General features: G+C 60.7%; 1 protein-coding gene across 2 annotated transcripts; it reads left to right on the forward strand.

The window, feature by feature from the left end:
• Positions 1-7,263: 7,263 nt before the first annotated feature.
• LOC121342850 (cAMP-dependent protein kinase inhibitor beta-like) lies at positions 7,264-19,339 on the forward strand. Of its 2 annotated transcripts, XM_041417565.1 has the most exons (5): positions 7,264-7,578; positions 16,752-16,917; positions 17,796-17,900; positions 18,168-18,319; positions 18,874-19,339. In XM_041417565.1, exons 4-5 carry the CDS (start codon positions 18,175-18,177, stop codon positions 18,954-18,956), a joined length of 228 nt encoding a protein of 75 aa, XP_041273499.1. In that variant the 5' UTR covers positions 7,264-7,578; positions 16,752-16,917; positions 17,796-17,900; positions 18,168-18,174; the 3' UTR covers positions 18,957-19,339. The 2 variants fall into 2 exon arrangements, with proteins under 2 accessions (XP_041273499.1, XP_041273500.1); XM_041417566.1 differs by lacking the exon at positions 17,796-17,900.
• The last annotated feature ends 1,554 nt before the right edge of the window (positions 19,340-20,893 follow it).

Here is a 20,893-nt window from a genome sequence, read left to right on the forward strand (position 1 = left end):
TACAGCCAGCCAGGGTGTTCAGGGTCACAGGAGCCAGGATTCAGAGCCAGGGAAAATGAGGGGGATGATTTTCAGGAGGAACACTGCAGGAATGTGCAGAACCTTCTGTGCCTGAGCTCCTTTGTTGTCCATTTCATCCACCAGGACCCTCCTGTCTTCCCACTCCAGAATATCTCAGATCCCAGAATTGTAGATAACAGAATATCCTGAGCTGGAAATCCACAAGGATGAGTGCAAGGGACCCACAGGATCATGGATTCCAACTCCTGCCCAGACACCCCAACAATCCCACCCTGGGCATCCCTGGAGCAGTGCCCAAATGCTCCTGGAGCTCGGGCAGCCTTGGGGCCGTGCCCATTCCCTGCGGCACCAGCCCTGCAGAGCTGCCCAGCACAGGAGCCTGATGGAGCCCCAGAAAACCCCCTGAGCCCTCTGACAGCCTTCCCACCCCCTGGCATTGCTTCTGGCAAGCTCACTGAGCAACTGGGACCCTTTTCAAGGACCTTTTGCCAGTTTGAGATGTCTCAAAGGCCACTGGGGTGACGCAGAGGCTGAGGGACTGTCACTAAACCTTGTGGTGTGCTGGGGTCTTCTCCCCACAGCCCTCCCATCCAGGGGGATGAAGGGCTGGAAATGCTGTCCTTGAATCCTGCTTTGTCCTGGGCTTCCAGACACAGGGACAGCTGGGAAAGCTGCGGTGCCTCCCCACTGAGCTCGGACAGATGCTGTTTGTCTTTCTCTTGGCGGTGCCCAGACGCCTGCCTGGTGATGGATGGCAGTGTCACAGCAGAGATTCTGCGCTGTCACAACCACTGGGCCTCTCATGGGCTGGAAGATCTGCAGGGTTACTCCACCATGAGCTGCATTTCTTCCCCAAGGGTATGAGTCACAGAGGTGGTGGGGTGGGGAGCCTGCATGGGGAAACAGCAGGGTGAGACCTTGCTCTGAAGGTGTCCTTCACCCACCTGGCAGGAGGAGCTGCTTCTTCCCTTCCCTTCTGCCTGCTCCTGCTTAGATTCTCAAGCCCCTCAATTTTCTTTCCTGGTATCCAAAGCCACCCAACATCACTCAAAGCCACCAAAGCCACCCAAATTCACACAAAGCCACCCAACATCACCCAAAGCCACCCGGCCTTCCTCCAAACTCCCTCACGGGCCTCCCTGAGCCCTTCCATGCATTCCCCACATCCCCTGGCTGACAGGATGTCTCCAGTTGGGTGCACAGGAGCCAGGACAATGCTGTGGGGATGTAAATTTGGGAGAGCTGCCTGAGGCACGTGTGGTTTTTGAGCCTCCTCTTCTGCAGCCTTGACGATTCTCCCTCTCGAGGAAGGGTTAATGAGCCATGGAGATCCAATTAGACTTCTCTGCTCGACCTTTCACCTCCTTCTTGCCAGTTAAAACCAAAAACAGAAAAAAAACCCACAAGTGGCTGCGTGGAGACAATTAGATCAGTGTCTGCTTAATGAGTTCATGGATCCAGCAGAAATATCTCTGTTTGACAGGAGAGGCAGGAGCCGAGCCGAGCCCACCCCCGAGCCCTGTGCCCTCTTTGCAGAGCCTTTGTGGGGTGCAGATGAGCCCTCCGTGGATTTGGGGCTTGCTGCCTGCACCCCGTGGGCTGCCGGGGCTGTTCTTTGTTAGCCACAGCAGCCAGCCGGGCTTTCCCACCGTGTTTTTTCAGGATCAGGGATCCTAACCAGCTCCAGATGCTCCAGATGGGTGGGAGCAGCGCGGAGACCCGCGGGGTGGGAGCAGCCCTGGCGCTGCAAGGCGGGGAGAAGCGGCCGGACCCCGCCGGGAGCACCAGCGGTCACCTGGTGACAGATGCCACCAGCGCGGAGCTGGCGGTGTCCCCCCGGTGCTGGCAGCCCCCCCGGCCCGGCGTGGCTGCGGCGGCGCTGCCAAGCCCCACGTGGCCGTGCCGAGCAGATTTTGCTTGGCTGCCTGGGCTATATTTAGCCGCCTGTAAAAGGGGTTAGCGAGCAGCGCTGGAGCCAGTGGCACAGCTAAGAATGTCAACGTAAGAGCAGCCAGGGATAAAAAAAGCCCAGGCCGGGCGCTGGGAGCTTTGCACAAATCCCCGTGGCTGCGGGAGGTGGAGGCGGGCAGGGCTGCGGGCGGTGCCCGCATCTCCCGGTAGCACCGGGCCGTGGACACTCCCTGTCCACCCATCCCGAGGTTCCTCACAGTTTTGGGGCTGGTTTGCAGCGTCCCTGCGCTCAGCTGGGCACTCAGGGGTTGGAATCGGGTGGGTTTGGTGAAACCCCCGAGTTCGGGGGGCGGGTGTGCCCCTCTGTGCACAGGCAGGAGGCACAAGGTGCTCTCCGGAGCTGGGAGGTGTTTGTGAGGCTCCACATCCCCATCCAGGCATCTGGAAGTTACTGGAGCATGAAGAATAGATTTGAGTGCTTCTTTTTTTGCCCATGAACACTTTTTTTGGGGATGCTGCCTTTCTGCCCGGTTAACTCCAGCACACCTTTCCTTGCAACACTCCCCTCACTGCCCTGATCTGACCCCTAAAGCAAGAACGGGGCAAATCCCATCCCATCCCTGCTCTTCCTGCCACATCCCAGCTCTTCCCACCCTATTCCAGCTCTTCCCATCCCATCCAGCTCTTCCCAGCTCTTCCCACCACATCCCAGGTCATCCCACAGCATCCCACATCTGGGGAATGTGCCCAATCCCATCTTCTCCCACCCCATCCCAGCTCTTCCTGCCCCATCCCAGTTCTCCCACTCCATCCCAGCTCTTCCTGCCCCATCCCAGCTCTTCCCAAGCCCTCCTGTGCTGCTCTGAGCTGTCCTGACCTTGTCTGGGCTCACTCCTGCCTGTGCAACCCAGGCTGCTGCCCAGAAATGTGGGATTTCAGCCAATCCCAGAGCCAATGCACAGGCAAGGTGGTTTCCTGAGCTAATGCCCAGAAATAATTTGCACGTTCTGCTGGTCCACTGGGGCAGGGGATGAATATTTTGGTGGCTGAGCCCCGAGAGAGGCACTTTGAGTCATTCAGTGCCCCTTTTTTCCCCCAGCTCTTGTGATGAACTGGCAGCAGGATGAGCCTCGGGCTGGGATTGCATCTGGCTGCGGGATCTACCTCACCTTTGGGTCAGGATGGAGCTTCTGCTGCTGCAAAAACAGCAACAAATCATTCTTTTGGTTGAAATTTTCCATTCTGCCGGGGACAGCAAAACTGCAGATGAGTTGCAAAGACCTGTGCAACTCACTGCAGATATTCCAGCTGCCCTGACGGCCTGAAATAGGGAATAAAATCAGGAAAAGCATCTCATGTGCTGTCCCCCAGAGAGGCAGGATGCTCTGGGCTGGGCACACGCTGCGGGGGGAGGATCTCAAAAAGCTCCTTGATGTCCTGGGGGCAGAGGAAACTGCAGAATCCTGTGCCCTGCAGATCTCCAGAAGCTCCCTGATGTCCTGAGGGCAGGTGGAGCTGCAGAATCCTGTGCCCTGCAGATCTCCAGAAGCTCCCTGATGTCCTGAGGGCAGGTGGAGCTGCAGAATCCTGTGCCCTGCGAAGGACAGGGCGGAGCAGCACACTGGGATGCAGATGGCAGGGTCCTGGAGGGTGCCTGGGAAGGGCACTGCTGCAGCTCCGAGATGTCCAGACTCTGCTCAGTGTGACGCCCCAGCCTGCCTGGTGACAAATCTTCTCCCTGGGAGATCTTTGCTGGCATTTTCCCTCTGCTTTGAAATCCTGCAGGCAAGGAAATGCTCGCTGCCTTTGCCCCTGAGATCGCACAGGCAGGAAGGTTTTCCCCAAGGGTGTTTCCTGCAGATCCATCCCTCAGGAGCCACCTCCATCACTCCAGGGTGGCCTCGAGGCCGTGTCCTGCTAGAGCTCATGGAAAGACCCAGCCCTCAGCCAGGGAACAACTTGCAGGTCCCCAAACCCTGTGACCCATGTCCCAAAATAGCCCCTTAAGCGAGCACTGACGCAGCCCCTGGGCTCAGGAATAACCTTCCCTGCACGTCACCTGTGTCCCCAGCAGGCAAGCAGGGGCTCAGCCGGGCTGGAAATGAGAAGGTGCATCTAAAAGAGGAACAGCAAAGGGCTGCTCTGCCCCAGAGTGACTTTTAGGCCAGATCAAAGCCTGCAGTGCTGGGCAGGGGAGAGGAAAACAGCTCTGCTCCCTCCAGGAATGCCAGGAGCTGCCCCAGACCTGCAGCTGCCCGAGGGTCCGTGGGGTTTATTGACCCTCCTGCCCCAGGGGGATAAAGCAGCTGGGCAGCAGCAGCAGCAGGAGAACAGATTCTTCCAGACTGATTTTCTCCCAGTTCTGGAACCTGGGTTTTTAGGGGATAATAGGATTCAGAGCAGAGCAGAGCAGGGAGCAGTCTGAGCCCATCCTCACTGGCTTCACATCCCTGATGGATCAATCAGGGGCTCTCCCAAAGCTCACGAGGCACAAATGATTTATTTTCGGCCCCTCATCAGCAAGGGCCCATCATCCTGCTGGGAGCATCCTGGGAAGAGGATCTCAAGGTCTGCAAAGCCCCAGAGAAGCAGCTGAAGGAGCAGAGGGAGTGCAGAGAAGCCTTTGGCCTCACACTGGGGCAGCACCAAGCACCACAGCCCTGCCCTGGACCAGCTCCCAATGGGAGCTGCCTGAGCAGGGAATAATTTTGGAATAATTTTGGAATAATTTTGGAATAATTTTTCCTTTCCCAGCTGCTGTCCTGAATCCCTGGGGTTTGTGCCCAAGACTTCTGGGAGCTCCAGCTGGGGCTCTGGGCTGCTGCTGCTCAGCATGCCCTGGATGCAGGGTTGGGAGAGGTTATTCCGTGTCAGCAGGAATATGGATGCAGAAATATGGAATCACTGGCAGGATATGGAGGCACTCACACACTTCTGGTGTGCCTCAGTTTTCCCAGCTCCCCCAGCCCAGCCATCCTAAAGGATCACATTGGGGAGGAAATTGTTCAGCCTTGGAGGAAATGGATGTGTGTGGTGTGGCCGCCCTTCAGCCGTCCCAGGGCAGAGCATCCGCCGGCGCCGCTCGGCAGCTGGAGAGAGGGAGAACTCTCCAAGGTGCTCCGCAGCACAGCGGGCTCTCCTCCTGTCCCTTGCCATGCCCACAGCATCCCCTCCCTCGCTCCCAGCCGTCCCCTCGGTCCGCGACAGCAGTGTCACATCCGATCGAGTGCCAGGCAGGATAAACATCGCCGCTGCTCGGCCCGAGACTGCTCCGGAGAGGGGAGACAGTCAAGGAGAAAGCGAAGCGTGAGCAGCTAAAAATAGCGGCTGGCGAAGGCTGGGAGCTGCCACCCGCCCGCCACCAACGAGAGCGGCCAGCGCCACCCGTGTCCCTCCCCTGGCTGCCGGGGACGGCGGCCGCAGCCCCTGCCGAGGTTTTGGGGTACGGGGGTGCAGCCACGAGCAGCGGCCGTGTCCTGGTGGCGCCTGTCCGTGTCGCTGTCCCCTGGCGGGGCGCGGGGCTCGGGGAAGCATCGCCCGTCCCGGGGCAGCAGCACCGCTGCCGTGTCCCCATGGACGCACGGGCTCCAGGGGCAGGGACGGGATGGACACCGTGCTCCAGGTGCTCAGCATCGCCCGTGGCCATCGGCAGAGGGAGGAGCTTGGCCAGAGCCGGAATTTGGGATCACGCCCCAGCCCCGCTCCTGCTGGGAGCAGCGTCCTCTTGCAGGGATGGGGAGCAGGGACCCCCTCTCCCGTGGGGGTCCCTCCCAAAGTACACCCCGCTCCCCCAGCCCTGGGGACAGCCGCCTTCAGGGCCAGGAGGGACAACCAACACGCGTTTCCCAGCGGCAGGGATGCCGATGGAAGCGTTGGGAGGTTCCTGCTCCCGGGTGGAATTCTAGTCTCTTAATTCCCGCTCTGCCTCCCCCACCTCGCTGCCCTGACCCAGCTCGGGGGTGGGGTGAGAACCCCCATCTCACACCCTCGGCGCTGGCCGTGTCCCCCCCTCAAGGTGACACCGGTGTCAGGCCAGGAGGAGCCGGTGGCATCTGCTCCGCGCCCAGGCTGTGCCAAAGCGTGAGCAGCTAAAAATAGCGGCTGGCGAAGGCTGGGAGCTGCCACCCGCCCGCCACCAACGAGAGCGGCCAGCGCCACCCGTGTCCCTCCCCTGGCTGCCGGGGACGGCGGCCGCAGCCCCTGCCGAGGTTTTGGGGTACGGGGGTGCAGCCACGAGCAGCGGCCGTGTCCTGGTGGCGCCTGTCCGTGTCGCTGTCCCCTGGCGGGGCGCGGGGCTCGGGGAAGCATCGCCCGTCCCGGGGCAGCAGCACCGCTGCCGTGTCCCCATGGACGCACGGGCTCCAGGGGCAGGGACGGGATGGACACCGTGCTCCAGGTGCTCAGCATCGCCCGTGGCCATCGGCAGAGGGAGGAGCTTGGCCAGAGCCGGGATTTGGGATCACGCCCCAGCCCCGCTCCTGCTGGGAGCAGCGTCCTCTTGCAGGGATGGGGAGCAGGGACCCCCTCTCCCGTGGGGGTCCCTCCCAAAGTACACCCCGCTCCCCCAGCCCTGGGGACAGCCGCCTTCAGGGCCAGGAGGGACATTTTGGAGCCTCTCACCAACCCCACGCGTTTCCCAGCGGCAGGGATGCCGATGGAAGCGTTGGGAGGTTCCTGCTCCCGGGTGGAATTCTAGTCTCTTAATTCCCGCTCTGCCTCCCCCACCTCGCTGCCCTGACCCAGCTCGGGGGTGGGGTGAGAACCCCCATCTCACACCCTCGGCGCTGGCCATGTCCCCCCCTCAAGGTGACACCGGTGTCAGGCCAGGAGGAGCCGGTGGCATCTGCTCCGCGCCCAGGCTGTGCCAGGATGTGCCCAGCGGTGCCAGCCCCCGTGCAGGGCACAGCGCGGGCTGTGCCGTGATCCGCTGGATTTGCCAGCCGCAGTCAGGGTCTCCCAGCCCCCCCGCCCCCCACATGCCACACGGGTGCAGCCACGGATTTTTTAATTCTTTTTTCCCCCCAAAGATTCGGAGCCTGTCATTGATTTTGGCCGCACTAAATGGAGCTGTGTGCGTTGGGGTCAAATTGTCCTGGTGGTGGAGCAGAGCCCCCTCAACCCACCCCACCCGGGGGGCTCTGCAGCCGGGGAGCCGAATCCAGAGGAAATCGGAGAGGAAATTTCCCTTTTCCCCGAGCAGGGCTGGTGGCCACGCCGAGCTGCGAGCCCCCCGCCCGGGCTGGGGGCTCCAAGCGGGGCAGAGTCACCCGGAGCTTGGGAGCCGGGGGGATGTCACAGCGCTCCCTCCCCTTGTGTCAGCGCGGGGGGACGCGGGGACACTGGGCGGGCGGCGGCGGCGGCGGCTCGGCCCCGGGTGCCCCAGGGCCGCCTGGAGCCGGAGGCTTCGCCGCGGCTCCTGCCGAGCGCGGAGCATCCTTCCCCCGGCAGCCGGGCTGGCACCGGCACCGGCATCACCGTCGGCACCGGCAGCGGAATCAGCATCAACAGCGGCACCGGCATCGCCCCCGGCACCGACATCCCCATCGCCCCCGGCACCGGCAGCAGCATCAGCACCGGCAGCGGCAGCATCACCTTCGGTGTCACCGTCACCACCGGCCTCGGCACCGGGATCGCCGCTGGCACCAGGTGAGGGGCCGGCGGCTGCTGGGGGCAGGTGACGTGGTGGCACCGAGGCCCTGGGCCACCGCGGAGGGTGTCCTGGGCTCAGCGGGGCGAGGGACCAGGTGCCCACCCCCGGGGCTGGGTGCACACCCCGGGAAGGAGGTGCCCACCCCGGGCACCTCCCTGGGAAGGTGGAGAGGCCGGAGGGTCAGGGGGTGGTGGTGGCCTCGGGGACAGATGGGTTTTTGGGGGGATGAAAGTTGGCAGCAGCTGCGGTGGGGTGTGTCTCGAGGGCTTGGGGTGTCTGTGCCACCCCCCAGGGCCAGGGGGCTCAGGGGAGGATTTGGGGGAGCAGTGCTGAGGCACCGAGCAGGGCTCGTCTGTCTCCGGGTGGGCACTCAGATCAACCCTCGTGGCGGCACCTCTGTCGCAGCCTGACACCCACCTGGGCCACCGCTGCCCCCTCCCCCTCCCCGCTGCCCTGTCCTCCTCTCAGCTACCGCTCCTACCCCACCCCCAGCTCCATCCCTCAGCTTCCCGGGTTGGAGCTTCCCAGACGATTTGGGCCCGGGGAGCTGCGGAGGTCCCCAGGCACGGGGAGCCCCCCAGGGCTGAGCACCCCGTGCAGGGGACACGCTCCTGTGGTGCTTCCTCCCGGGAGGAAAGGGCTTCCCCCAGGGACAGCCCCTCCTCCCCGCCTTCGGGGCATCGTTTTGGCAGATTGCCCCTGCAGATGCTTGGATCGGGTCCCTTTGGTCCCCGGAGCTGGCTGCTGTCCCCTGGCCGGGTGGCAGCGCCACCGAGGAGGTGGCAGAGGCAGGATGTCCCGCGCTCACCCCGAATGCTCCCAGCCCATGACCTTGGGGTGTCCACCAAGAGACACCTCAGTCCTGGATGCCACAAGGGGACCCAGCCCTGCCACTGTCCCCTGTCCTCACCCTTCCCCTGCTCAGCACCATCTCCCCCCAAAAGTAGGAGATGGGGGAGAGGAAAGGTGGTGGCAGAGCCACGTTCTCACTTTGGATTGAGGGAATCCCAGCGTTTCTGCCCGGACTGGGATGCTGGGAGGCAGAGTGGGGATGCTCTGGGGGAGGCTCTGGGTGTTTGGTTGTGAGGACACCTTGGGGTTCAGCTCCTGGGGCAGCTGGAAGCGCTCTGCTGGGTGCTCCAGACCTTGAGGGACCTGGCACAGTGAATAGGATGGGGACCCCGGCCCTGCTCTGCCCTTGGCTCCTGGAATGGGCAGTTCCAGCTCCTGGAATGGCAATTCCAGCTTCCTTGGCTCCTGGAATGGACAGTTCCAGCTCCTGGCTCAGCCCTGGGCCATTGGGACCGGCTCTGCTCCATCATGGATTTCCAGCCGTGCCTCTGATCCCAGAGCACCTGCCCGGATTTCTTCCCTCCTCGGCTGTTGGTCCTCTCCCTGCCAGCTTCCCGGGCTGGGGTTTTGTCCCAGGGCGGTGGCAGCTGGAGGATCCTGATAGTGCTCCCACCCTCGGTGCAGGGAGACATCTGGATCACCTCCATGCAAGGCCTGACCGCTGGGTGGGGGTTGCTGCCTCAGAGCTGGGTGTCCTGGAAGTTCCCACCTCCCCTTGGCTGAGCTGCAGTGGCAAGGATCTGGCATCCAGGGGCTGGGGGAAGCCGTGCCCAGGGCTCCCTGGAGAGCTAGAGCTCCCAGGGAAGCTTCATCTGCCTCTGCTCCCTGGAATTCTGGCTGCCTGCACTTATCCCAGTGCTCTGGCAGGGCTGGGAGTCTCTTCCAATCCCAGCTGGACCAAGGTCCTCCCCAGGTGCCACCAGGGGCAGATGGAGAAGGAGCTCCTGCAGGGAGATGAGGTTCCCGTGGTACCCGAGCTCTGCTGTCACCCAGCCCGTGGCACTCCCGGCATGGCACAGCCTGGGACGTGCTTGGTGGCACCCAGCTGGCACCCTGTGACAGCCCACAGCTCCCTGGGTTTCCCCTGGCACTGATCCCGGTGCCACCCACGGCTCCACAGGCAGGAGAACCGAGGGTGTCCCTGTCCCCATCCCCGGATCCTGTCCAGCAGCTCCACCCGGGGCTGGGGCAGAGGCTGAAAACCCTTTGGGGAGGAGGGAGCCGGAACGTGGCGGGGAATGGAACTGCTGTGCATGTGGGTGACACGTTTATTATGCAAAATTACCTGGTTTTATTATGCAAAATTACAGTTTGTGGCATGTTGGAGCAGGGAACTGAAGGTTCTGCTGGGAGCTCCATTACCAGGGCTCAATCACCCTAATTACCCTCATTAGATCCCTTCCTTCCCCACGGAGATGCAGAGCCAGAGCTCTGACTCCCAGAGCAGGGCTGGGTTATCCAGGCTGGGTTATCCAGGTTATCCAGGCTGGGTTATCCAGGTGCCAGCTCCATCTCATGGGGCTGGGGGTGGCTCCCATCCCCCTCAAAGGTGCTGTGCTGTTTCCCCCTTGGACTCAAAAAGGAGCCGGATGCAGCTGATGGGACTGAGGAATGTGGGGAAGGGAGGCTCACCCAGCACCTTTGTAGGGTCCCTGATGGGCACCCAAACTCCCCAGTAGGAATTCCTGTGCTCCTCCCACCACTCCAGCTGATTACCTTTAATCAGTTAATTAAAGGGAATTAACTGATGGGGGTGGAGGATGGAATAGGAATAGCTCTGGATCAGGTCACGGCCTGCAGTCTGGAGAACACCTGGCTGGGCTGGGAGTGGCTGGAGCAGCTTCCATTCCTCCCTGAGATAGGGTGGGATCCTTCCTTCCTTCCTTCCTTCCTTCCTTCCTTCCTTCCTTCCTTCCTTCCTTCCTTCCTTCCTTCCTTCCTTCCTTCCTTCCTTCCTTCCTTCCTTCCCCTCCCTTCCTTCCTTCCTTCCTTCCTTCCTTCCTTCCTTCCTTCCTTCCTTCCTTCCTTCCTTCCTTCCGCCACTTCCACCACTTCCTTCCCTCCCTCTCCCCATCCCCCCCCAAACCACTGTGGGGTGAGGGTCTCTCCCTGCTGGTCCCAGGTTGGATCCCAGAGCTGTCCCCTCCCCCTGGCACTGGGAATGAAGTGCTGCCAGCCCTTGGGATTTGCCGTGTTCCCACAGGGAATAGCCATGGCTGGTGGCTTCTGGGTGCTTTTCCCATCCCAGTGCTGCAGAGGGGACACTGCTGCTGTCCCTCCCTTGCTTTACCCAGCACACGGACCAGGGCTGGCCAGGGAGCTGATCCCTGCCAGGGTGCCCTCCTGCCAGGCAGCTCCATCGCCGCCAGCAGAGCCCCGAGTGCCTCCTGGCAGAGGGGCCTCGCCCCTCACAGCCCCACAAACCCTGCTCCATGTGCTGGGAAAAGCCAGAAATCCTCGTTGTGAGCACAAAGTGATGGAAACATTCCCCAGGGAGAGCAGCAGGGGTGGGCAGCAGTGATGTGTGCTGGGTTGGGAGCCTCAGAGGGTGGGGAAGAGGAGCTGGGATTTGTCCATTCCCTCTCTGGGCGCCGTGGGCAGCACAGCTGAGGCTCTCCAGGTTTTTCATGCCCTCTCCTGGAGGTTTGGGATGCAGGATGAAGCCCTGCAGTGTCAGCCCATGTCCTCGTGCCTCTGAGCCTTTGGTCCTTTGCTCTTTAATTAGAGGAACTCAGGCCTGTCCAGGGCTGGAATCCAGGGTGTCCAGAGGGAATCACACATCCAGGTTTGCCTGCTGCTTTTCCAGGATGCCCCAAGCGCTGCTCCCAGGGGAAAACCACCTCAATTCTATCCCAGTGTGGACTCATAGGAGATGCTGAGCTCAGCAGGGTTGTGCCAGGAGGAAACTGCTGAGTCCTCTGGAGCGCTGTTCCCTGCCCAGTCCAGGCCTGTGGGATCCTGGGGGGATTTTCTCTGGGGTCACTGCCCTGTGGAAAATCCAAGCCCTGATGTGGTGTGAGCACCCCCAGGTCTGGAAGCACCTGGATTTGGTTGGCAGAGTTTGGGTTTGCTCAGGGAAATTTAGGATTGGGATGTCCAGGAGCACAAGAGGTTCACTCCCACACTGGAGCAGGGCTTGCTCTGGTTTGTGTTTCCAGCACTAAAAGCCAAAGGGACAGTTTATACAAACAGCCTGAAATCCCTTCTGGACAGACTCAGCTTGGATTTTAGGCACAGCTGAACTCTGCCATCATGCCCCTGAGTGACAGAGAAATAACAGAGCCTCTGCTCCTGCCGGCGGCTCCATTCCGCGGATGGCAGCAGCAAACCCCTCCTCCCGTGCACATCGCCCTGCTGGAAGCCGGGAATTGCAGGGAATGGAGATTACCAGCGTCCCATTTCAGAGCCCTTCCTTCTCCTTGCCTTCAACAGGAATTTAGGTCTCAGTATCCCACAAGCCCAGCTGAGCCCCTGAAGAGAAGGGTTTATGCTCTGCCTAGGCTGGTATTAGCTGGGACACAGCTCAGGTTTTGTGTGGATAAAAATTCCAAGTCCTAAAAAAATATGTCATAGAATCCCTGGTTGGAAAGGACCTTAAATCCCACCCAGTGCCACCCCTGCCATGGCAGGGACACCTCCCAGCCATGGTCCCAGTGTCCCAGGTGCTCCCAGCCCCAATGTCCAGCCTGGCCTTGGACACTGCCAGGGATCCAGGGGCAGCCACAGCTGCCCTGGGCAGTGAGACCCTAAATTGTGCAAAAGGAAGCAGAGGATGAAGGCTGATCTTTAAAAGGATCCCTGGGAAGAGGCCTGGTGGAATAATTCAGGATTTGGGTGTGAGCAGGCGTGGGACTGAGCCTAAAGCTGGTCCTGGCCATCTGCAGGGCAGTGATGGGGACCAGGCAGAAAGCGGGGGAAGGGATGTGAGGATGATGGAGGGGACAAAGAGACCCTTCAACATTTCCCAAATCCATGGGTGAGACAATCCAAGCACAAACAGGAGTGGTGGAGAAGAGAGAAAGACAGTCTGGATATGAGGATGAGTGTGCAAGAGCAGGAGGAAGGTGACAGCTCAAGGCAAGACACAATAGGAGGGGGCTTAGAGGGTGATGGGAATTCCTCTGGAAGTGGAATTATCCCAAAAGGGGGATCTGCTGCTCCACGGAGTGGGAGCCACTTGTCCAAAGCCTTTGGAACATGGGGTTTGCTGGGAAGGGAATCCTAGGGAAGAGACAGCCTTGAGGGTACCAGGAACTGCCAGAGCTTTGGGGAGCTGCCAGTGTCACCCCTGCTTAGAAATCCCACTGGAACAATTCCCCAGAGCTTTGGGAAAGAGCCAGGGAGGAAAAGAGCCAGAGGAAAATTGGGGGAAAACCAGTGGGAGACCTTGCTGGTGTTCCAAGCAGGATGCAGGTTCGCTTGCATCCCTGCACTGCTTCACCCCAGATCATCACTCCCAAGGTGCCAGAGAAATCTGAGCTGGCCCAAATTCCTGCCTGGCCCACCTGGAATCCTGGGGATTTAGGGATGAAAATGCCAGGCCATGGTTGGAGAGGTTCTGCTGCCCAGGGCAGGCAGGGGGGTGCCAGCAGCCCATGGGAATAGTTCTGGAAGCTGCATCCCTGCCAAGAGGGATCATCCTCTCCAGACCTTCCCGGTGTGGAGCAAAACCTGTTCCAAAAGTCATTCTGCACCTCCACGTTCAATATTCCTGCACCAGCCCACATTCCTGAAGCTTTTTTCCCCTTTCCCAGGAAACAACGTGTTCAGGACAGTATTTATCCTCCTTCCCTCTCCGTGGGATCCTGGAGCTGTCCGTGGGCAGGTGACACAGCCCGTTCCCACCTGGCTCAGCATCCCTGGGGCTCCAGCAGCCTGCAGCCACTTCCCTGGAGAGGAGCTGAACCTGCTGCCTCCCCAGGAGAGCTCCTGGCTCTCCAGATTTTATCCTGTGTTTAATTATTGCCATCTGCTGCTCCCAGCTCCGGGGCTGCTCGGGCTGTCTGGTGGCTGTTGGGCTCTGGTTAAGCCAAGCCCATTGGATTTCCCTCCCGTGTGGACTCCTGGCTCATTTTCCTGGATGATGCTCCCATTCCCTTCTGACCTGGGGCATCTCTTTCCTTCCCACTCCACTCAATTTTAGAGTTTCATCTCACTAAATCCTTCCCATTTTTCATCGTGTTCATCAGCGTTGAGGGGCTGCTGGTGTATTTTTGGAGGGTTTGTTCCAGGCTGCAGCATTCCCACCACAGATCCCATAAAATGTTGAATTAAACGAGCAGGAGGAACCCCCCAGGGAGAGACAGCCAAGATCATTAAATGCCCCAAACTCCCTTCCAGAGGAGCTCCTGACCCACTAACAACTCAGAAGCTGAAGAAGCAAATCCTTGTGATTAAATGAATCCTCAAGATTCCTGTAACACCTCCCAGGCCCTAAATTCCTGGAGCATTCCTGGTTTGCTGTCTCTGGTGGGGGGAGAGTTCAGCTGGCTATCCCAGCACACATCAGAGGTTTGTGTCCATGGTGGTCCCTGGGCTCCAGGTGCAGTTTGGGGTCCCTGCCACCCCCAGCAACCCCAAAAAGTGGTGTTGGAGGGGACACACTGATGCTTAGGGGATCCATGCAAGTGTTTGACCCTGACCTGGGTTCCTTTGACTGCTCCAGCCCCAGGTGGGTCTCACCTTTCTCTGCCCCTTCAGCACCTTCCTCCCCTCCTGCAGGGCTCTGTGTTCCCAGGGAACCTGACCAAGGAGCTCATCCCTGGCCATCTCCTCCCTCCACCTCTCCCAGCACCTTCCCTGCCCATCTCCAGCAGGGATTAAGGTTTATTTCTGCCCTTCCCTCCTCTATCCCATTAGGGGCATTAAAGCAGGAGCCAGCAGCCCCGAGGACTTTCCATGTGACTCCAGGAGCTTTTTTAGGCTGAGACCACACTAAGCCACCAAAACTGTCCCTGCTTAGAGGGGGAAATCCTCACTCCCTGGGTTTATCCAGTGGGATTTGCCCCATTTGGGTTGGAATTGTCTGTGGGACCTGGAAGTCGTGGCACGGGGCAGGTGTTGGTGGCTTGGCCATTGTCCCCAGGGGTGCAGGGACAGCCCGATGGGCTCCTGGGACAGCGATGCTGCATCCCAGGAGAGCTCAGGGTAGTGACAGCCCCGGGCTGGGTCAGCAGCAGGGTCCTGATCCCCCTGGGGCTTTCAGAGCGGGGTCCGACCCCATCCCCACCGCTGGGAGCCGCGGGAAGGGCCCGGGCAGCATCCAGCGATGCCGGGGTTCGGCATTCCCGGCCCAGCGCCGGCGGCAGCGGGAGCGCTGCGGTGCCGGGAGGAGCCTTGATCCGGCCGGGGCTGCGGCTGGGCTGTCTGGGGCAGAGAGTGAGTGTGTGTGAGTGTGAACACGGGTGTGTGAGTGTGTGTGAGTGTGAACACGGGGGTGTGAGTGTGTGAGTGTGTGTGAGTGTGCAAACATGTTTGTGAGTGTGTGTGAGTGGGAACACGGGTGTGTGAGTGTGTGAGTGTGTGTGAGTGTGCAAACATGTGTGTGTGAGTGTGTGTGAGTGTGAACACGGGTGTGTGAGTGTGTGTGAGTGTGAACACGGGTGTGTGAGTGTGTGAGTGTGTGTGAGTGTGCAAACATGTTTGTGAGTGTGTGTGAGTGTGAACACGGGTGTGTGAGTGTGTGTGAGTGTGAACACGGGTGTGTGAGTGTGTGGGAGTGTACAAACGTGTGTGTGAGTGTGTGAGTGTGTGTGAACATGCAAACGTGTGTGTGTGCACACGTGTGTGAGTGTGTGTGAGTGTGGGTGTGTATGTGTTAGTGTGTGTGCACACGTGTGTGTGAGTGTGTGAGCATGTGTGTGTGAGTGAGAGGGTGTGTGTATGCAAACGTGTGTGAATGTGAGTGTGTGTGTGCACACGTGTGTGTGTGTGTGTCTGTGTGTGTGTAAATGTGTGTGTGATTGTGACTGTGCACACTTGTGTGTGAGTGTCTGTGTGTGTGTAAATGTGTGTGTGATTGTGACTGTGCACACGTGTGTGTGTGCACACGTGTGTGTGTGTATGTGTGTGAGTGTGCAAACGTGTGTGAATATGTGTGAGTGTGTCAGTGTGTGTGTGTGTGAGGGTGTGTGAGTGAGTGTGCACACGTGTGTGTGATCATGGCATCAGGGATCTGTAGGGATCCCCAGGGAATCAGGACGTCCTTGAGCCTGGAACCCCCGAGATCAGAGCCCAGCCGTTCCCTGAGCCACCCCCTGTCCCCAGGTGCCACATCCCCGTGGCTGCTCGGTCCCTCCTGGTGGCTCCTGCACAGCCCTTCCCGTGCAGGATTTCTGCCTAAAATCCCCAGAACCTCTGGAAAGCGTGTGCTCGTGTGCTCACACCGCCACACACAGGTGTGTGCTCCCAAACATCCCCGGGACACGGTGGGACACCCCCAGGCATGTCACACGTGTCCCCATGGCAGGCTCAGGGCTCCCCCGGGTGCTGCTGTGGCACAGGCAGTGCCAGGAGAGGGACGCGACCTTGAGCAGCGGGGGATGGGACAAACTCCGGGACAGGGAGGTGACACGGCTGTGGCACTGGGAGCCAGGAAGTGCCACACGTGCAGACACAGGGACAGGGAGTGTCACACGGCGTGGCAGGGGGTGTCACACACGCACAGGCTGCCAGGGAGTGCCACACATGCACACAGGTGTGACAGGGAATGTCACACATGCGCACACCTGTATGGCACATGGAACAGCCCAGCCAGAGGTGACACACACAAACACAAACATGTGTGACAATTCACACACTTGTGACAATGCACACACATGTGGCAATGCACACCTGTGACAATTCACACACATGTGACAATGCACACACATGACAATGCACGTCTGTGTGTGTGTAAACACACACGTGACAATTCACACACACATGGCGCTGCACACACCTGTGACAATGCACACCTGTGACAATTCACACACCTGTGACAATGCACACAGATGTGACACTGCACAGACATGTGACAATGCACAGACATGTGACAATGCACAGATGTGACAATTCACACACCTGTGGCACTGCACACACCTGTGCTGGAGCAGTGCAGGTGGCTCCAGAGGGCAATGGCCGTGCAGTGTACAGGGAACCTTTGTCCCCACCCCTGCCTTTGTCACCGCCACCCCGGCCCCCGTGCCTCAGTTTCCCCCCTGAGCAGCACCCGGGTCCTGCCCCTCATGGCACAGCCACCCCACCCAGCACTGATCACCAATTAACGAATCACTAATGACCTCCCGGGTTAATAATTTCTTTCTCCCCCTCCCCGCAGCTGTAGCCACCCCTCCTGTGCACACAGCACCTGCACCCAAGGACCTTGGCTCGTCCTCCCTGCACTGATTCCCAGCAGGAATTCCCAGTGACTCCCAGTAGGAATTCCCAGTGACTCCCAGTGACTCCCAGCACTGATTCTCAGCAGGAATTCCCAGCTGAAGCCAGTGAGTTCACACCCCCACCACCTCCAGCTTGGGGACACCAGTCCCAGCATTGCCACCAACATGTGGCCCGGAGGGGATGGGGTTGCTGGGGTGCTGGTTTGGGGTCCCTGTGCTCTGTGGGGGGTGGAGGGGATTTGGGGGGTGGAGGGCCCCTTGTCCCTGCCAGGTCCTGTGCCACCCCTTTGTCACCCTTGTGCCACCCCTGTGCCACTCCCACCTCCCATGGCAAAAGCCCAAAATGTTTCCAGAGCTGAGCAAACACCTCGAGAAGGTCCCAGCAGTGTGGGGATCTGGATGGCTCCATGCCAGTTGGATTTTCCTGGTTCCAGGGGCTTCCCAGGAGTGCCCCTGCCCACCCAGGGCACCCCAGCATTGCTGCTGCTGGCCTGGCTCAGCAAAAGCCATTCTCCAAGGGACACAGTGATGTCCCCAGGTTGGGGACTCCATGCAGTTCCCTGGCAGCACTGGCTCAGCCTCCCTCCCTGTCACCTCTGCATGCCCATCCCTGCTCTTCCGCTGTCCATCCATCCATCCATCATCCATCTATCATCCATCCCTCCATCCATCATCCATCCATCATCCATCTATCATCCATCCCTCCATCCATCATCCCTCCATCCATCCCTCCATCCATCATCCCTCTCCCTTCCATCATCCATCTATCATCCATCCCTCCATCCATCATCCCTCCTTCCATCCATCCATCCATCCATCCATCCATCCATCCATCCATCCATTCCACCATGAAGGAGGCTCAGGGTTTTGTGGGTGCTCCCATGGGGTCACAGCCCTTTGTCCCCCCCCAGACTCGCTCTTTGCTCCCTTTTCACCCCCCTTGCCCCGGCCCCATTGGTGATCCCCTGCTCTCCCTCCCCCAGGTCAGAGCCAGAGGGGACCCAGCCAGGACAGATCCCTGTCCCCCGTGGTGTCCCTCACCTGGGCACGGGGCAGACGCAGTGCCAGGCCAGGCTGGAGGGTGCCCGGTAAGGCTGCCTGGGCTGGGGGGGCTGTGGGACCCTGGGAGCCCCCTCCCTCCACACCGCAGTGACCAGCGGAAATCAAAGCACCCAAAGGTGCCAGGGTGGCGGTGGCGAGTCCCAGGGGCAGCAGGGAGGCCCTGCCTTTGCTCCTGGGGGAGCAGAGGGAGTGCTGGGGGGAGCAGAGAGCACCAGAACACCCAGCCGGGAGCACAGCCGAGTCCCTTTAGCTCGCCGTGCTCCAGGGGTGACAGAGGGGACATCTCTCGCCAGGGTTAGCATGACCGAGGTGGAACCTGTGCTGGACTTCGCATCCTCCGGCAGGACGGGCCGGCGCAATGCCCTTCCCGACATCCTGGGCTCACCCGCCGGCGTCAGCCCCGCCGACCTGCCCCTCAAACTGGCCGAGATGTCCCTGAGCGCAGGTGGGTGAGCAGGAGGAGCGGGGAGGATGTGGGGTGAGCAGGGACAGGGGTTCCCGTGTTCATCTCGTGTTGAGGGACAAGGAGACAGAGGGGCTGGAGCGTGTCCAGGGAAGAGAACGGAGCTGGGAAGGGGCTGGAGCCCCAGGAGAGGCTGAGGGAGCTGGGAAGGGGCTCAGCCTGGAGAAAAGGAGGCTCAGGGGGGACCTTGTGGCTCTGCACAACTCCTGACAGGAGGGGACAGCCGGGGGGTCGGGCTGTGCTCCAGGGAACAGGGACAGGAGGAGGGGGAACAGCCGTGGGAGGCTCAGGTTGGATATTGGGGATAATTTCTACTTGGAAAGGGTGTTCAGGCATTGGAACTAACTGCCCGGGGGGGGGTTGGAGTGCCCATCCCTGGAGGTGTCCAAGGAACGCCTGGTCACTGGGCTGGGGACAAGGTGGACATCGGGCACAGCTTGGACTCGGTGCTCTTGGAGCTCTTTTCCAGCCTCAGTGATGCCGTGATTCCATGCTCTGCCCCCATGCCATGACCCTCTCCCCGTCTCTCCCGGCAGGCAGTGCCCAGGACATGCAGTCGCCCTCAGCGGAGGTGCCCCCTCCGCAGCCCCCCAGCCCCGAGCTGAAGGACACGTCCTAACCCCGCCCGGGGGGACATTTGTGACCGGCGGAGGAAGGAGGAGGCTGTGGGGCACCAGCCCAGCTTTCCTGGCTCAGCCGGAGTCCGCTGGGATTTCCTCGGTGCTGCGAGACCCCGGAGCGTCCCCCTGGCCATGGGGGAGCAGCGCGTGGCGGGGACATGAGGGGACATGGAGGGGACCTGCCGTGACCAAGGGGCGATTCCCACCCACGCCCTGGGCCAGGACTCGGGGGTGGGGGGGATGTTTTGGCCTCCCCGGGGGGAGGAATATTTTTCTTCTATTTGGCGGAGCCGAGCGCGGGGGGGTCCCGGGGGGCCCTGCTGGCCGCAGGAGCAGCCACGGGTGTTTCTTGCTGAGTGTGGTGTTCACTGTGATGTTTTTGGGTACCCCCTTGTCTCCTGGCATTTCTTCTGGGTGATTTAGGAGCCACTCCCAAGTTTTGGAGGGGCGAGGTGGGGAAACACAGCCCGAGAGCCCCCCAGCCCTTAAGCAACGCTGCCAGCACGTCTCTGAGGGATCCCACTGAGGAGCAGAGCACCCCAGAGTGGTCCCCGCTCCTGGGGACGGGGGATGCTGGAGACTTTGGGGGTGGGAGCAGGGCGATGCTGTTCGGAGCACCCCCAGCCCCCGAGCCGGGTCACCCACTGTCCCCACGCCGGCTCCTCTCCCCAGCCCCGGACGGGGCCAGCAGGGTCCTGCGGCGTTTGGGAACGCAGGGGACACGGAGTGGGGCTTTCCCAGGCTCTGGCCGTGCTCCCCAAATCTCTGCTTCTGCCAGAGGGCGGGATAGGACCCTCCTGCCAGGGCACTGAGGGACTGAGGGAGGGCTCCTCCGCCGGCTCTGGGGGTCGCCGGCCGCTGGCCGGATCTGGAACTCCTGGGAAGCCCCTGGAATCGGGAATTTCCAACTGGCAAGGAGCCATCTGGATGCCCGCGCTGCTGTGACCTTCTTGAGGCCTTTGCTCAGCTCTGGAAACACTTCGGGCTTTTGCCATGGGAGGTGGGAGTGGCCCACGGGTGACACGGGACCTGGCAAGGACTGGATGGTTGGACGTGGAGCTGGACCCACCCCATCCCTCTGTCCATCCCATCCCATCCCATCCCATCCCATCCCATCCCATCCCATCCCATCCCATCCCATCCCGGTCGGTGACCTATAGCTGTCGCTGTGGGACCAGCAAAGGAATCCCGCAGCCCAGGTCCCCTCTGGCCGCGGCCCGCGGACCAGGAGAGCCGTGCGGGGCCACAGGCGGGGCCACCGTCCCCGGCACCCCACGGTGTCCCGGCCACCCTCGGGCTCCCGGGCACCTTGGCGTGGAGGGCAGTCCTGGATGGGAGGGAGGGTTGGGTGTGAGTGGACGCGTGCAGGGGCATCCCTGGGTGTGGGTGTCCGTGTGTGTGGGCATCTGTGGGTGTGGGCACCCATTTATGGGGCATTCGTGGGTGTGGGAACCCGTGTGCGTGGGCACCCCGTTACATTGTCATGGGCTCTCGTGTGTGTGCATCCATGTGTAGGGTCATGGGCACCCCCCACACACTGGAATCGCTGTGTGGGGGCATCTGTGTGCTCATGGGCACTCGTTTATGTGGGCATTCATGGGCATGGAGTCCCGTGTGTGCACATCCCTAAGTGTGGGCATCCACGGGCACCCATGTGCACGGGCATCCGTGTGTGTGTGCATCCATGTGTGTGTGCTCTGTGTGTGTGCATCCGTGTGTGTGTGCATGTGCAGGGACATCTGTGTGTGTGTACCTCCCTGTGTATGTGCTCTGTGTGTGCATCTGTGTGTGTGCTCTGTGTGTGTATCCATGTGTGTGCGCATCTCTGTGTGTGTACATGTGTGTGCAGGGATATCTGTGTGTGCGTATCCATGTGTGTACATCCATGTGCATGTGCACCCGTGTGTGTGCAGGGACACATTTGTGTGTACATATC

Source organism: Onychostruthus taczanowskii, unplaced genomic scaffold, assembly GCF_017590055.1.
Source record: "Onychostruthus taczanowskii isolate IOZ18803 unplaced genomic scaffold, ASM1759005v1 scaffold56, whole genome shotgun sequence".
Lineage (NCBI taxonomy): Eukaryota > Metazoa > Chordata > Aves > Passeriformes > Passeridae > Onychostruthus > Onychostruthus taczanowskii.

Bases quoted from the DNA above. Each gene is read 5' to 3' on its own strand.
- LOC121342850 (XM_041417565.1), top strand. From the start codon at position 18,175: ATGACCGAGGTGGAACCTGTGCTGGACTTCGCATCCTCCGGCAGGACG. The intron at 18,320-18,873 runs GTGGGTGAGCAG...CTCTCCCGGCAG, and splicing joins CGAGATGTCCCTGAGCGCAG to GCAGTGCCCAGGACATGCAG.